Source organism: Phalacrocorax carbo, chromosome 1 (genome assembly GCF_963921805.1).
Source record: "Phalacrocorax carbo chromosome 1, bPhaCar2.1, whole genome shotgun sequence".
NCBI lineage: Eukaryota > Metazoa > Chordata > Aves > Suliformes > Phalacrocoracidae > Phalacrocorax > Phalacrocorax carbo.
The window spans coordinates 34,349,176-34,364,964 of NC_087513.1; the positions used below are offsets into that span (position 1 = coordinate 34,349,176).

The following is a 15,789-nucleotide window of genomic DNA, read 5'->3' on the forward strand; positions in this document are numbered from 1 at the left end:
CCTAAGCCAACAAGCTGCATAATGTAATTTTGTGTGGCTGAGACTCACTAATGCAGGACATCAATAGAAGGCTTAGAGGTGGTGTGCAGACAGGAGCCAAGAGTCAGGATTCCCACTGCGTACTGGTGCTAGTTTGGGTGTGCAACTGGGAGCAGATGTGCCCTGTGCTGCCTTTTTCAATAGTCTCAGCTGATTCCCCTTTCCCTCTTCCCATTCTCCCTACAAAGCTGGGAATTCATGTTCCCCAGGAGCACCCATGGGTGCCTGCTTCCATGAAGTCACGTCACCCTGGAGTTGTACTTGAACTGCTGGGGTGTCACCGGCAGCTCTGAAGCCACAGCTGCCCTGCCAGGCTACAAGTACAAACACTCCTAATTAACCCATGTGGGGGAAGTTTTGTTAAACTTAAATTGCTTTGTAAAATACTTTGCAGGGACGTAAACATTAAGCATTAAGGGAACATTTAGCTTTTTTATACGCTTTTGCATGCCTTTATATCTCCTTATATGCCGTTATATGCCCAAGTGTTTCCACCTCATGTCAGTGCTTTTACAAAGCTAATGATGCATTCGCTGAGATGGACAAAGAATGCAATCTTGAATAGGTCATCTATGAGCTGTATGAGCTGTAAGGAGAAAAAAAATTCTGGATAGTTTAAGAAGTGTTATGAAAAATCCTTTGCTTTCATTTTCTCACACATGTATTTTTAATATTCTTTCATTTTAGGTTTTGGATGAAAAACTAGTTTTCGTGAAAGTCCATGCACCTTGGGAAGTGCTGTGCACATACGCCGAGGTTATGCATATCAAATTGCCTCTGCAACCCAATGACCTGAAAACTCGAGACTCAACTTTCAACTGGTTTAGTAGACTCTTCAGTGTGGACGAAAACATCATCAAACCTGAGCAAGAGTTTTTCACCGCCCCTTTTCGAAAGGAACATTTGTCCAACTTTTATATTCAAGACAAAGACACTTTTTTCAATCCTGCCACTAGAAGCCGAATTGTAAGTCCATGGAGTATTTCTAGTATTTAATCTTAACAAGAAAAGATTCCTGTAATCAAATCAGTGCAATTATCTTCATGAAAGCATCCTGAAAAACTAGAAATATTTGGGATGTCCTGTGTCATTTATGAGACAGCCTGGACGGTCCAGAAGGAAAACATGCTTTACAGTTGACCCATTTCTGTTCTACCTAAATTTAAAGCAGGATTTGAATGGTTCATATACTCTGTGCAATTAATTTGCCTGCACTGCTTACCCTTTCCTACCTCGATTATATGCTGAAACAGGTAGACTTTCAGGTTGCAAGAGACACAAAAATCTTTTCTATATTTCAGGTTCATTTTATCCTGTCCCGTGTGGAATATACAACTAAAAACAATGTGAAAAAGTTTGGCATTAACAAATTACTGGACGCTGGAATCTACAAAGCAGCATTTCCCCTTCATGACGTAAGTCCAGTGCTTGTAACTAAAATATATTTTGAAATAGAGGTCTGAACTATATCTGCAGGGTTTATATCAAAATGTACAAGCACTATTGATTGCCTTACTCCTTGACTGGTTATTATATCCACATAGGAGAATAGGACATAGATTGGCTAAAGAGATTTTCTTCAAAAGCACTGTTGGTTAAAAATGTGGCTCTATAACTGAAACCCAACATTTTTCATTTAGGAGGTGTTAACCTTGTATTCTCTGGGAGATGTAGTTCAGTAAAGTGCCTGACCTGAGTAATAGTTCCCATGGTGCACTGTATTATCAGTTCTAAATCAATTTTAACATTGTTCCTTTTGTTAGTGCTCAGTTTTTCAGTATTAAAGTTCATATCAAATATGAACATTTTTTAAAAAGCTGTAGGATACAAATCACCTCTTAGGGTGTATGACAGTCTCACACAGTGAGAAACATTCCCACAGTTCCTAAACATTGTGACATACGTGCAGGGAAACTCAGTTTCTGCAGGAAGACTCTGTCCAGCCAGTGCAACACCTCGCAGGTGATGTCAGAGTCATGTGGACTGGGTTGCATTTCATCCTGCAATGATAAGAAATACAGCTTTTGTGTCTACACTTCTGAAGATTTTTCAAGTATATCATTTAAAGAAGCAAGTTATACTGAAAATCATTTTACATACAAAGGGTAGCAATAGCACAGAAAAAGAAAATGAAGGAGGAAAAAACCCAAATTTCAGAGTATTTGATAAGGAAAAACTCCATGTGAGAATGCAAACAGGGTACAGTAAGCAAAGACTGAGGGCTGTTTTTTTGCATTATATCTATTATATACCCACACCTCCACACCTCCCGCCCATCCGAGCCACCATTCAGAGTCTGAGGTGTGTTCTTTTGAGAAGACACTGAGAACACAGGCAGTCAGAACTGCTTCAGCTGTTTGGACTCTGCTTAAATTATTCAGGAGGCCTCCAAGGATTTCAAAGAAATCTTTAAGGCAGAATCAAGACAAATCATGTTTCTTGTAAGTAACCCAAAGCTTTACAGGATAGAATTAATATCATTTGTGACTATCCATTTTTAAGGTTTCCTTTTAAAGATTTAAAACCTGCCTTGCAGGCTATTTCTATCATGGCATGGGGGATTTGGACTCAGTATGCCTCGTAATTAATGACTGTCTTTTTATACAATTAAAATTATATATCACAGCTACCCTGAAAACCAAAAGTAGCCTATAGATTCCTACAAATGTCACTTGTCTTCTTGCATCACAGATATAGAATGGAAAATTCCCTTGAATAAGACAGGCTTTATTGAAATAGGTTTTCAAATAATCTTATAAAAACCACAAGGATTATCTCCATGTGAACTCTTTTAAATTTAAAACAGAGACTAGAAACCCTGTATTTATCCCTCAGACTTTCCAGCCTTCGTTCCAGTACAATATTATTTTGAAGCAAAGCATGTTAGCATGTTAGAGCTACTTAAAATCCATTTTAATTCAGTCCTGTTCTCTAATTACAATAGATCCTTTTCTGTTTTCTATTCCTAAGTGCCAAGTCACTGACATGTGATTAGATTTAAGTTCATGATGAGTCTCTGTTATTTTCAACTCACATATGTAAAGCATTTGCTTTTAGCACTCGGTGCCTTTCTGACAACCTTCTATCCTGAATCCTGGTGCACTCCCAGAGCTGCCATCCTGCTCCATTACCTGGCTTGCAGTGAGACTGGGCAAAAAGGCTGTTCCAGGCCCTGGCTACATGGCACGGGGTCTGTGGAGATGAGAGCTGAGCTGCACTGGTTAAATTAATGGTATCTTCTTCTCATCCTTTCTGTTTTGCAGTCTAGTTTTAGGCACCTGTCAACTGATCCTGACTGCCCAAGTGAACGATACCTTCTCTACAGAGAATGGGCTCATCCTAAAAACATTTTCAAACTGCAACCCCTGGATTTCATCAGGTTGGTATGACTGGGGCTGCCCTAATGCAGAGGGAACTGGGAATTTACATAACCAGTCTGATTTTGCAGCTGTCAAAAGGCGCACAGCTCAGTACAGAAGGCAGGTGCATACACCCGTATCAGCTCATGCATGGGAGCACTTACTGAGCACAGTTTCATGATAAATCAATTCATGAAAAGGCAACCACTTAAAATTTTTCTTTGCAAGGTATGATCTTTCTCTCTTTTTCCTTTCTTTTTTCCTCTTCCTATCCTCTTATAAAAGCATAAAATGGTGATAAAAATACCCAGCTGTAATACTTCTGCAATCCCAGAGTTCAAACCAGAGGAATATGACAATACGAGTTGGCACAAAATGTCTGAAATGATGAGCCATTTAAAACAGAAATGTGAATTTACTTGCATTTCAGAAAAACCCTCTCCCCTCTACAGGAAATACTATGGAGAGAAAATTGGAATCTACTTTGCTTGGCTGGGCTTTTACACTAATATGCTGATCGTGGCTGCAGTTGTAGGAGTTGGCTGCTTTCTGTATGGATGCCTGAGAAAGGACGACTGCACATGGAGGTACCTGATCAGGCCTATTTTAATATTACGTGCAATTTTAATCAGTCCCCTGCAGAGGGGGCTGTATAGGGTTTGCAAGACACTGCATAATAAAAGAGGCAAAATGAAAAGGTTTAAGAAAGCAACAGTTGTGGTTTTGAAAGTAAAGGCATAAAATGTGAGCTAGAAGAGTAATGGATGTCCATGGACCATTACAGCGATAGATATCTGGGAGTTTGTTACTTCATCATTTTATTTATGTTTTGTACTAGGTTCACCACACCTAGTGTAGAAACACATAGAAAAGAGTGACAGTCAGAAGTCAATACAAAGTGCCATAACACATCATTTTTACTCTGGTAATCCTTAAAGCAGATATCCACAGGCTTTGATAAAACCCCCAAAATGTCTTTCCTCTCTTTTGAGAGAAGACCAGAGGAAGAGAAACAACACAGGGGGCTTCAGCTGCCAGGGTATGCTGGGAGGAGAGACATAGTCATGACACAGATTCCCTCACCCCAGCATGATGAAACTCAACCATGGCACAATGACCCAGGTGTTTTTTCCTGAGTCATTGTGCCAAATCCTCTGCAGGCCATCACACTATATGCCCACTTCAGGAAGGGTGTTCATCTTTGCAAAACACACCAAAAGCTCCACTCCTGTGGCCAATTTGTAGCCACCTGGTCTTATGCCAGTATTTAGTTAAGTACTTCATCTCCCTCCCTGGTGTTTACCCCACTGATGTATTTACAGAAAGGAATTACATCACCTTTCAGCCTCCACCGTACTAGGTTAGATAAGCCAAATTTTTTTGCTGTCTCTTAGGAGACAGATCTGCCATTCCTTGAATCACCCTAGCAGCCCTCCTCTGCATGTTTTCCACTCTGATCCTCCTTAGAAGACCTCAGGGACTAGGTAGCCATTTCACTTCTGCGGTTATCCCGTGCTCTGGTAGGCAGTGTTCCTCTTCCTTCTCCCCTCAGACTTGCTATGATAGCCCACGTGAGCATGCAAGTGTGGGTTTCCTAACTAAGAGCGTGAGATCTTTGAAGAGTTGTTTCTTTTTTAATGTGAGCTGTTTTGTGAATTACCACCGCTTAAAAGGGATCAAAATTATTTTCCCCTCATGTCATCCCTTTTTGAGATAAGGACTAAGAATATGTTGCCAGGGGAGGGGGGGAAATTCTTGAGAGCAGATCGCTGGTAAATTATTTCTCATTTCCCTGAGATTATTGCACTGTCGTCATGTGTGAAAAAGGACTAAAGAATTTAGTGTTGGTGAGTGACTGACTAGTTTTGTTTTTAGCCAAGAAGTATGTGATCCCAACATAGGAGGTAATATCATAATGTGCCCTCAGTGTGATAAAGTATGTACCTACTGGAACCTCACCATCACTTGTGAATCGTCCAAGGTAACTACATTTACAGCTTATAGACATGCCATTGAACTTTAGTTGCACTTTCTCTTGTACTACATATAAAACAATGTTGTTCCTCCACTAATGTCCTCCAGAATTGCTAGAACTGTGCAAACAGTTGTGCCTTTTAATAGTGACTGAATTTTGAAAAGCAGAAACAACAATACTTGCTCTGCTTGATCTAAGATGAAAAAATTTGGGTTTTTTTAGTTTTTATTTTCACATAGCCCCCAAGTATTTGATATGAGAATAACAGGGGGGGTTAATAAAAAATTAAACCATTTGGTTTTGTTTTGGGGTACTTTGTTCTTTATGGGGACAAAAAAAGAGAACCCGTGGTCAGTTACTAAAATCTTGATTCAGTAGCTCTGAATCAATTTTGCTAAGGAAATGTTAAAAGCATGTTTTGACATTTCTAAATCCTGTCCCCTCCCCCTCCCAAAGAAGTTATCTGGATCCGTGCCTTGAATTTGACCCAATTTGTCAAAGACAAGATGGGTACATGGAGATGCTGATGTGGGCCATGACAGAAGATGTGACACAGCCGTGTCCTGTTAGTCATGACAGGGTCAGACTCATGCTCTGAGTTCCTGACTAGAGGAACCTGTCTGTCTTTCTCCATTAACCTGTCTCACTAGGCTAATTTTAGCCTTTTGTCATTCCTTTCCATAGATTCAGTTACTCCCAAACCTGCAATTTTTCAGCTGTTCATCAAAAATATTTTGCCCAGCTTTAATGTGTTGCTTCAGCACACTTAAAGGGTAAAAGAAATAAGAATACAGGGAAAAGGCTATGATGGAAAGAAAAGGCAAATTGTGACCACAGAGGTATCTCATCAGAACGTGTTTTTGCTAACTAGCTTGATTTGTCATCCTGCTTATGAGAACCAGATGTGTCCATTACCTTTTTGTGGCTGTATTAAAAATACATAACTCTATACCGAGTTCCCAGACCAGAAGCACTCTTTTTCCTCTTCCTATGCAACAGATGGAAGGAAGTCTAACAGCACACCATTTTACTGTCCTCTTGCCGCATATTTGGCTTATATTTTTAATTCTGGGCATTGCATTTAATTTTCTTAATTTACTGGAAGGTATTGTACATCGACAGAAATTGAGGAAACACTATCAATAAAGATTGTTTATTGAACTACATAAAAGCTAAAAATTAATATATTCAGTAAGCAGCTTCTATTCTGGGTCAGTGTAGAAGAAAAAAAAAAAAATCTATTTTAAGCATTTTTTTTCTTTTCCATTTTTCCAGAAACTGTGTATATTTGATAGCTTTGGAACACTGGTGTTTGCAGTATTTATGGGAATATGGGGTAAGTCGATTTCAAAAACTGTGGCTTGTCATCTAATTTTGGCTAAGCTTCCAACATTAACCAAGAAAACATGGATAAATTTGCAGCAACTTTATTTTCTAGCACTCAGGTATTCATTAGTACGTAGTTCCATAGAAGATACGTACATTCACAGGAACTGTTTTTTAGCATCGTAAGAAAACAAAAAAACTGTAGAACTTAAAGTTGGTCTTCAGTGTCTGTTTTGTTTCATTTGACTCGGAGAAAAGTCTGAGAGAAGTGATTAGAGCTGCCTCGTGTTCATCCAGCAGGAGCCAGCCACATGGTTAACTATATCTGGCAGAGGAGCTGGATTTTTTCCAATGAGTTCTGGAGCTGCCTGTGCCTATTAACAGCTGTGTGACTGCACAAGGCAATTGAAAAATAGTCATTTATTATATTTCCCAGGAATTTTTTCCTCCTGGCTTTATTTAAGAAAATGATTGTTAAAATTATAGTAGTTACAAGCACTAGATATATCTTTTAGCAGAGAAAATGTATCTGAAACCAGGATGTTTCCCATGGGTGAAACTGCTTGGTGCTGTATCCAAGGGAATAGGCAAGGTTTATTTACCCAGAAATGGTTTCATTTATTCATATTAGCAACTTTATTAAACAACCTTTATTGCACTGTCTTATCTGGAAATTACCAAAATAAGTTCAATGCTAGGTCTGTATACAGGATACTACAGAGAAAATAACTCCTGTAGCATATTTAATTCATATGTAGGCTGACAAGAATATAGAATTTTCTTTCTTTGTAAAACACATTGTGTTTTTATTTTTCTATGATGACTTAAAGTGCTTCAAAATAGCTACTGCTTTAAAGAAATGTAAGATGAAACATATAATTTCAAAAAGATTTTGTTCAAAACATATGTTAAAATCAAAATACCAGCAGGAAATTCTCTAAATAAAAGAAAATTAAAAGTTTTATATTAATGAAATGTAATCTTCTCCTGTCGTCTGAATAGTTAATTTATTCGCAGTTTGCTTTTTAATTAAAATTGTGTTTCCTGTTTTGAAGAATGGTTCCAAGAGTAATAATTACAAAGTTAAGCTGCATGGTTATAGTGATGGCTGCAAGGTCTATTAGTATTCTTGTCATAAGTCCACTATATAAAGTGGTGAATTGTATTACAGAAATTCAGTCAAAACTGTACTGAATACAAATAACCCATGGTCCTGCTGCAATTCCAGCTGTAACTTTCATCTTGTTCTAATACTTTTGTAGACCTCCTGGTCCAAAGCAAGTTTTAGATCTATTATTGCATCATTATCCTTAATACACCCTTAGTAATTGCAGATATTTTTTTAGTGTGTTCCCTTCAAAGGTCTTAAAGCACTATAAAACACCAGGGAATTTGGCCTCAGGAGTTAGTCCTCTATATATTAATGCTCTGGACCAACACTTCTGCCACTTCTCCCATGATGGTATGACTAGACTGGTAAAGGTCATGAACAAGAGGCAGCTTCTGCTTCACTTGTTGCCACCACTGGGTCCCCTCTCTGAGCAAGATCAGTTAAGTAAATATTCTCTAATGGAGGCATTTCTCTTCAGTCCTTGGTGACACAGCTTCAGAGGCAGGATACCTGGGCCATGCTGAATGGCAGCGTTGAGGGACATGCAAAAGGGGACACCACAAATTACCAATGTGAGGTAGAATTAACACTCAGATCTCCTGACTCTGAAATGTCATTTGTTTCCACTGTTAAAAAAATGCTGATTCAAAATAAAAGGAAAATGTCAAATCCAGCAGCAGCTCCTTTTCTGCACTGAAAGACGCAACTTGGCTGCTGGCTTTTTTTAGCTAGTAGAAGTTTTCTTTGTATTGCGGCTGTCCCCATGTTGTATGCCCTTCTTTCAGTGTTAATCCAGAGGCTCTCACAGAAGGAGGCCCTGGACTTCTGGACTCCCCAGCAGCAGCTGGATTTGCAGCTGGAGCAAATCAGTATAGCCTGTAGCTTCCCGTGATTTGGGCTGGGCAGCAGTTAGAGGTTTAGGGAAGGCTGATCTCCCTGCTCTGCAGGAGAAAGCAGATGTGATCCTCTGGCCCTCTGCTTGGAATGGCCTTTGAGTCTCTAAGCATGAAGTAGCGGGGAAAGTTCTTGTGAAAGAGGCCCCTGAATAATCAGGGGAGGAGGGTTTCCTGGGGTTTTGCCTGTGCGCAGATGCCAAGGTCATCTCACAGCCCAGCCCATGGAGTTTTCTGGGTTTTAAATGCTTCAGTTTGGGGTTTATTGACCACACCTGGTTTTGGAAATAACCTTTAATGTTTGGACTTGTAACTGCATGCCATCGATGTTTCATCATTCAGGATGAGGGGCCAAACTAATTTTTAAAACCCAATTTTATGGCTAATTGCTCCCAGACAATGGGAGTAATGAGGAGTGCAGTGACAGGATACCAACTCCTCCTGGAGGCGGTGCTGCAGAGCCACACCGCTCATTTAATCTGAGGATGCACTGTCTTCAGTAATAAAGCATCCTGGTGCACTGGGGAGTGTGGTGCTGACACCCACCATCCTGAGCTCTGCCCAGCCTTCTGAGCTGGGCCTGTCACTGCCTCAGCTGCCAGATCTACCTGCATCGTGTCTCCGGCCAAGGTAAGGAGTGTGGCCGGATTCATGTCTAGCCAGTACCACTTAGGCACCTGTGTACCTGGTCCCTCAGTGCTTCCAATTGTAGGAGCACCCTCCAAGGAAATTGCTGACCCAGCCCAGAGAGTTTCTAAGCTCCATGCTATTCACAAAGAGCTGCAGCCCCTTCATATTCGTGCTACCAGGAGAGGAAATATAGCTGTGTTTCAACTGCTTTACCTGAACCATCGTTGACTCTTGTAGTTTGCAAACTGATAACTTGTCTGCACAAAAATTGTGGACTGAATGAACATGAGCTTTTCCTTGTGGCAATTTTTGGCATACTGAGTTCTTCTTTTCTAGCAGTCCTGCACTCCCCAGCATTTTGTCTTCACCTATCCAACCAGCTTCTTTCTTACATATCCCATGATAAACTTTTTCAAAAACAGTCTATAATATGAAATCGAAATCCAAAGTGCTCATACTCTAGCCTTAGGCAGAAAGCAAGTAAATTTCTCTTTATTCTTTAGCATGTGATTACAGCACCATTTACTCCATGTATCTCCTATTAAAGTACCTATATATCCAAAGCAATAATTGCATAAAGAAGTAGATCCAGTTATTTTCACCATCACATTAGCCAATAAGGGTTTTTTTCCATGTCTGTGGAAATCTGTATGGAAAACTGAGCCACATGTTATAGCCCAGCGGGTCAAGCAGCGTACAACACTCACGTGGTATTGCTCGCTTTGTTTGTCTTCTGGATAGTTACTTTGTTTTTGGAGTTTTGGAAGCGACGGCAGGCTGAACTGGAGTATGAATGGGACACGGTTGAGTACTTAGAGCAAGAAGAACAAGTTCGTCCGGAATACGAAGCTCGGTGCACTCATGTAGTAATGAATGAAATCACACAGGTAAGGAATATTTTGGTAACTGGTGATGGCTACTGCAATAGACATGTTTTGAGAAGACACTATGAAAATGGTGAATCTAGACTGGAGCTGTATAAATCAGCAGTGATTCAAGATGAGTTGATAAGCTGGTTTGAATATAGTGAACTTATAAAGTACAGATGTGTGGGAGGGAATTTATACCTAACTGTAGGCACCTTAAAGTAGTTGCCCATTTGAGGAGCTTGCACTGCTGAGGTTCCTGTGTCATAAATAAACAGAAGTAGGCATCGTCTCCAGCTTAGAAGACTAAGTCTACTTTATTAAATCTCCCAAGAAATGATTCAGGGCTGCTGCCAGAGGCCAAAATCAGAGAGCATTTGCTATCTTTGCCTAAGAATGCATCAGGAAAAAGGGGTGAAATAGAGGGAAAGATGTTGCATTATATATCATGCCAAGACTGTTTTTTTAACCAGAGATGTTTCGGTTTGAAACATGTATAAATAGGTACTGTTGCTAAGTGCATGTGGGTTCAATTACGATTAATAACAGCAAACTCACAAGGACAAGGATAATCCTCATTTCAATGAAATAGGATTCATATTTATGAGGGTCTTAGTTTAGATCTCTATTTATTATACATTTTGAGTAGCTTCAGCTTCTGAAGCTCACTGCAGCTCAGCTTCACTTTTTACTGTTCTCTGTCAATATATTACCCTGACATTTATCTGATCATTTGCATTGCTTTCACATTCCATCCACATTATACTAATGTTTATTAGAGGGCACTTGGAAAGTTCCAAAATTAACTGCCAGAGTTGGAACTATACTATATAGATCTTTTTATATCTCATACTACACAAAACCTGGTTCTTTTTAAAAGCTTATAAACCTGTGCCACCTTTAATGTATAAAGTCATAGCTAGAAAGTTCAAAGAGTGAAGAATATGCTAAAACATAATGATTTAGACTCTCAGAGATCCTATAAAGACTCGGTGAATTTTCACACCACCACACTGAAGTAGGCATTTTCCTTGGGAAACCCATCCCATTGTTTCTATGGGATAAACTGAGAAATACAGAGGTCAAGGACCAAAATTTTAGTGCCTGCTAATTTTAGCCAATGAGGTTTGGAAGCTAATGACCTTGGATGCTATAATCAGCCAAGAAGGATGGGTGCGTTGAAAAGGACTATGCACCCTGTCATAGCTGAAGTCAGTAAGAGCTGAGGACACTCAGCCTCTATGGAAGTAATTTTTGTCTTACAATGGGCAGCCAAAAAAAAAGGCTCACGTAATCAGGCAAGGCTTTTGAAATCATGAATAAATGTGAGTTTCCAGGACAACAAAGCAGGAAAGGAAACAAAACCAGAGACTCCTTTCCTTTTTTCTGCCTTCAATATCATGAAGGGTTTAAGCGCAGCATCCAGAAAATATGAAGAAAAGATTGGGTGCATCCTTAATCTGTTTCTGAATCTTTTACAGCAAGAAGAACATGTGCCATACACTGCCTGTGGGAAGTGCATACGGATGACTTTCTGTACAAGTGCAGTCTTCTTCTGGGTAAAGTTGCCCTCTTATTCTTTCACCTCATGAATTCACTTGTCTAGTAAATGTCTAAAAAAAGATCCTCATGAGCTCAACATAAGGTAACAAAGGAACAGGTTCAGTTGGATTTCCATCTGATGCATAAACCAAGCCCATAAGGTATGGACCCGTATGGAGAAGGTAACTGTAGTCACTGAATACTCATTAGCGTACAGTCAGTACAATACGTGCCAAAATATCCTGCAGGTGTAGCTTATGAGTTATGCTTGTGAACGTGGTCCACTGGTTTTTCCCTAATTATTTTAAGACAAATGTCTTTGCTTTTGGGGAGGAGAAAGGAAACACTATAGTTTATATGCTCTCCCCCCTGCCAGGTTCTATCCTACTTGTTCCAGCCATTTGCTTCCATATCATGTCTCCCAGTCCTGGGCCTCTTTCAGGTTTTTCGTTTCACTTAACAGAGCAAAGCTGGGCGCTCTCTAATCTTCCAGAGCAGCTGCTTTAATTACAGCTTAAACTTGAAAGTAGTCCAGTCAGCCATGAAACAATATGTAACATCATGAGCATGCCCAGAGAGGTTGCCTTGAAAAGCTCAGTGTTTTAGCATGCTCTGCGACCTCCTTGCCTGTAGCACAAAAAGCAGCTGGAAAAGACCTCATCCTAGGTAATAGCAGACAGATAGGAGAAAGAGTGGTGGCTGGCAGCCCAGGAGAACCTCAACGTTAACACGTCTGAAACACAAAGGAGAGAATACTGGCTTGCTGTTGGATTTAAATAGGCAGGACTTCAGGTTGAAGGGAAGAGATTTGGTCTGGATTTGTCATTTGTGTTACTGCACTCTCTTATGTGCAGTGAGCGGGGAGGTAGGTGGATTCATGGCAGTTTGCAGAGGTAGTGAAAGAAAGATTCACAGCTCTATGGACCTCGATCTGAATAATAACTAGAGAACTAGCAATAAAAAAAAGCAGGAGGAGAAGCAGAAAGAGAGGAGATGGCAAGCAAGATGGGGGTGCATCGATCACTATTACAACCCCTGCAGATTACATGACTTGGCTTAAAATTTGCCTATTCCTTTGAGGGGTCCGTAGTCTGTAATATTATCATGTGAAAGATAAGGTACAGCCCACTCCATAATCAGTGCAGACCTGCTAGTACATTTGCATCCTGCGAATTGCCCTGTGTCAACAGAGGGAGATTTCTTCCATCACATGCCTCAGGGCGCAAGATCTGATTACACATCTCATTATCCTCGCTCACATTGGTACAAACTTTGTTATTAGTCATAAACCAGACCCTCTCTTTTCTTTCCTGCAGATTGACTATGCTGCATGAAAAAAATGGCTTCTTTTATGGGTTCTAAATTTATTGCCTTCTATCTTATTTGAGCATCCTCTTGCACTCATCTTACACGATGGAATGACAGGCACACAATCAGTTTCCTTTTGCCTATTGTAAAAAGTATTTCAAACTCACTTTTTCCCAAAGCCAGTGGTTCAATATTAACATCTTTCTTGTGTTCCTTTGGCAGATTCTTTTGATTATTGCTTCAGTTATTGGAATCATTGTCTACAGGCTCTCGGTTTTCCTGGTATTTTCTTCCACATTGTCACAGCACGTTAATGGAACGGAGGCGATCCGCAAGTACCTGACTCCGCAGACAGCCACTTCAGTAACTGCTTCACTCATCAGCTTTATAGTCATTATGGTTCTCAATGTCATCTATGAAAAAGTGGCCATCCTGATTACTGACTTCGGTATGCCGCTGCTGTACCTCAGATAGAAACTTGCGGTAAAATAGCAAGGAAAAATAGAATGTATATGCATAATAAGAACTCTAATAAATGAACACCTGTGCCACATATTTCAAAATTTTACCACCAAATCACACAGTACCATCGAGAAATTTTCAAATACAGATCTTCTCAATATCAAAGGAATATGATATTCAGCTCTTTGCCTGAAAACTTGTACAGCCAGCATGAAAGATCAATTGTTTACAGTTTTGTGCTTGTGAAACAGACAAAGCAAATAAAATTACTACAATAACCAAGCTTTATGAAAACAGTTCAGTAATGCATAACACATTCAATTACATTAGCTTTTGTTTATGGGGAGAATAGCTATTTTCTTGTAAATAAATGAAATAAGGTCACTGTTCCAAAGCTAGATACCATTCCCATGTTATTAAATAGATAAACAGTCACAAATATTATTATTCTTTATATCCAGGCCATCAACATTAACGTAGCTATTTTACTTCAGATGTGTGAAGTAGCGCCGTGTTTTAATATACTGTTTCATCAGTTCAAAGTGTTACATTTGCATCTTTCATGAGTGTGCTGGATTTGGGTGAGGTTTTTTTCCCCTGAGTTATTGGAATTTTTGCTTGTTCTTTTTTCTTTATTGTCAGGGAACAAGTTCTTTCCTTTCTATAACACATAGAGTTTTAGAATTAACATAATGGTTACAGTATACATGGAGATTATGTACAATCTAATTCATAATGTTCTCAGTCTTATTAAGGAATACAAGACATACACATACTTTTCCAGCTGAGTCTCTAAAGCAGCTTGTAGGTTACTTGTAGGTGGTCTTTTTTTTTCATTTTTTTTTTTTAATTGCAGAGCTTCCAAGGACACAGACTGAATATGAAAACAGTCTGACCACAAAGATGTTCTTGTTCCAGTTTGTCAACTACTATTCTTCATGCTTCTACATAGCCTTCTTTAAGGGTAAATTTGTAGGTTACCCTGGAAATCCAGTTTATTGGCTAGGAAAGTATCGCAATGAAGAGGTAAGGATGTATGACGGTGTGTGTTTTTAAACAGCAGGAGCCAGTAGTCCAGGTATTCTGCTGCAGTTAGGCGTGTATAACATAGTTGTACATATTTAACATGAGGGTTCAAAAGTGACTGCCTCCCAAGCCAATTGCCTCCTTAGTAACCCCTAGCATAAATGAATACGTCACAAGACCAGCTGGGCTTAGAAATGTATTACGCATACCAGACAAGGTTATTTCCCATGGTTCAAGAACCCATGGATCAGCACAGAGAGGAAGGGGAGAACATCAGTAGAAGCATTTCTGTTCTGCTGCGTGACCCTCGCCTGGTGACAGCACAGTACAGAGCTGCATGACCTCACCTGGTGTTTCACTCTTTCACTAGTGTCCTGTCAACCCACCACCTATGACCATATGTGGCTTTTGCATATATTACTGGAAAGGTTTGCTTAAATAGTCTTCTTGGATTGCTTTAAGAAATGTTATCATAATAAAACAGGAATGCATTACTTTAAATGCTTCATTCATTCCTGAAAGTTTACCCAACTTCAAAAATTTTTCATGTATCTCCCAACCTTCAGTGTGATCCAGGCGGATGTCTCCTTGAACTCACTACTCAGCTTGCCATCATAGTAGGAGGTAAAGCAATCTGGAACAACATTCAAGAAGTGCTTCTTCCGTAAGTTCAAATTATTAAGTAATCTGCTCTTTCATATTTGAAACATACTGCTTTTGCTTGATATGTTCAGGCATTTGGTCACTGAATTTGGTAGGCACGTATTGTATTCTGAAAGAATAAGTATAGTCTTTTGGGGTCTTTTTAGACAGTTTGGATATTTTCGGTCTGGTAGCTCTGAGCTCCTGTCCCTGTCATTTTGACTGATTCTAGTTCTAATCACAAATGCTTCCTTCCTCTGCAAATCAGAGTCAATGTGTTTCAGGTTGGATACTTAAAACTGAGGCAATAGAAGCTCTGAAAATATTAAACTAAATACTGTTGCTTGATATTGAGTGGAATGATTTATTGTTATACACTGGGCTTTTAAAAATCATGCATAAGATACTAATTTAAATTGTTTAGTTTTAGAGTCATATTTGACATTCATAGTGCCTGTATGTTCTCTTTCAGTGGGGCAGATCTCTGGAAAGTCATGTTCTAATGTAAACAATAAGCAAAGAGCTAACCATGAATGCCCTCCATTTAATTTGGGTTAAGATACTATCCAGGACTCTGTTCTTTCTCCCAGGACTTGTTCTTTATTTTATG

At 39.5% G+C, this 15,789-nt stretch overlaps 1 protein-coding gene across 1 annotated transcript in view; it reads left to right on the forward strand.

Annotated features, from left to right (window-relative positions):
- The window catches only part of ANO6 (anoctamin 6), an 80,116-nt gene that overhangs the window by 48,173 nt on the left and 16,154 nt on the right, over positions 1-15,789 (forward strand). Inside the window, exons 5-15 of the mRNA XM_064467752.1 lie at positions 727-1,005; positions 1,341-1,454; positions 3,303-3,418; positions 3,851-3,985; positions 5,274-5,379; positions 6,649-6,709; positions 10,075-10,220; positions 11,681-11,758; positions 13,272-13,497; positions 14,368-14,537; positions 15,104-15,201. Of these exons, the coding sequence (XP_064323822.1) occupies positions 727-1,005; positions 1,341-1,454; positions 3,303-3,418; positions 3,851-3,985; positions 5,274-5,379; positions 6,649-6,709; positions 10,075-10,220; positions 11,681-11,758; positions 13,272-13,497; positions 14,368-14,537; positions 15,104-15,201 (1,529 nt within the window). The remainder of the gene's footprint in view (positions 1-726; positions 1,006-1,340; positions 1,455-3,302; positions 3,419-3,850; positions 3,986-5,273; positions 5,380-6,648; positions 6,710-10,074; positions 10,221-11,680; positions 11,759-13,271; positions 13,498-14,367; positions 14,538-15,103; positions 15,202-15,789) is intronic.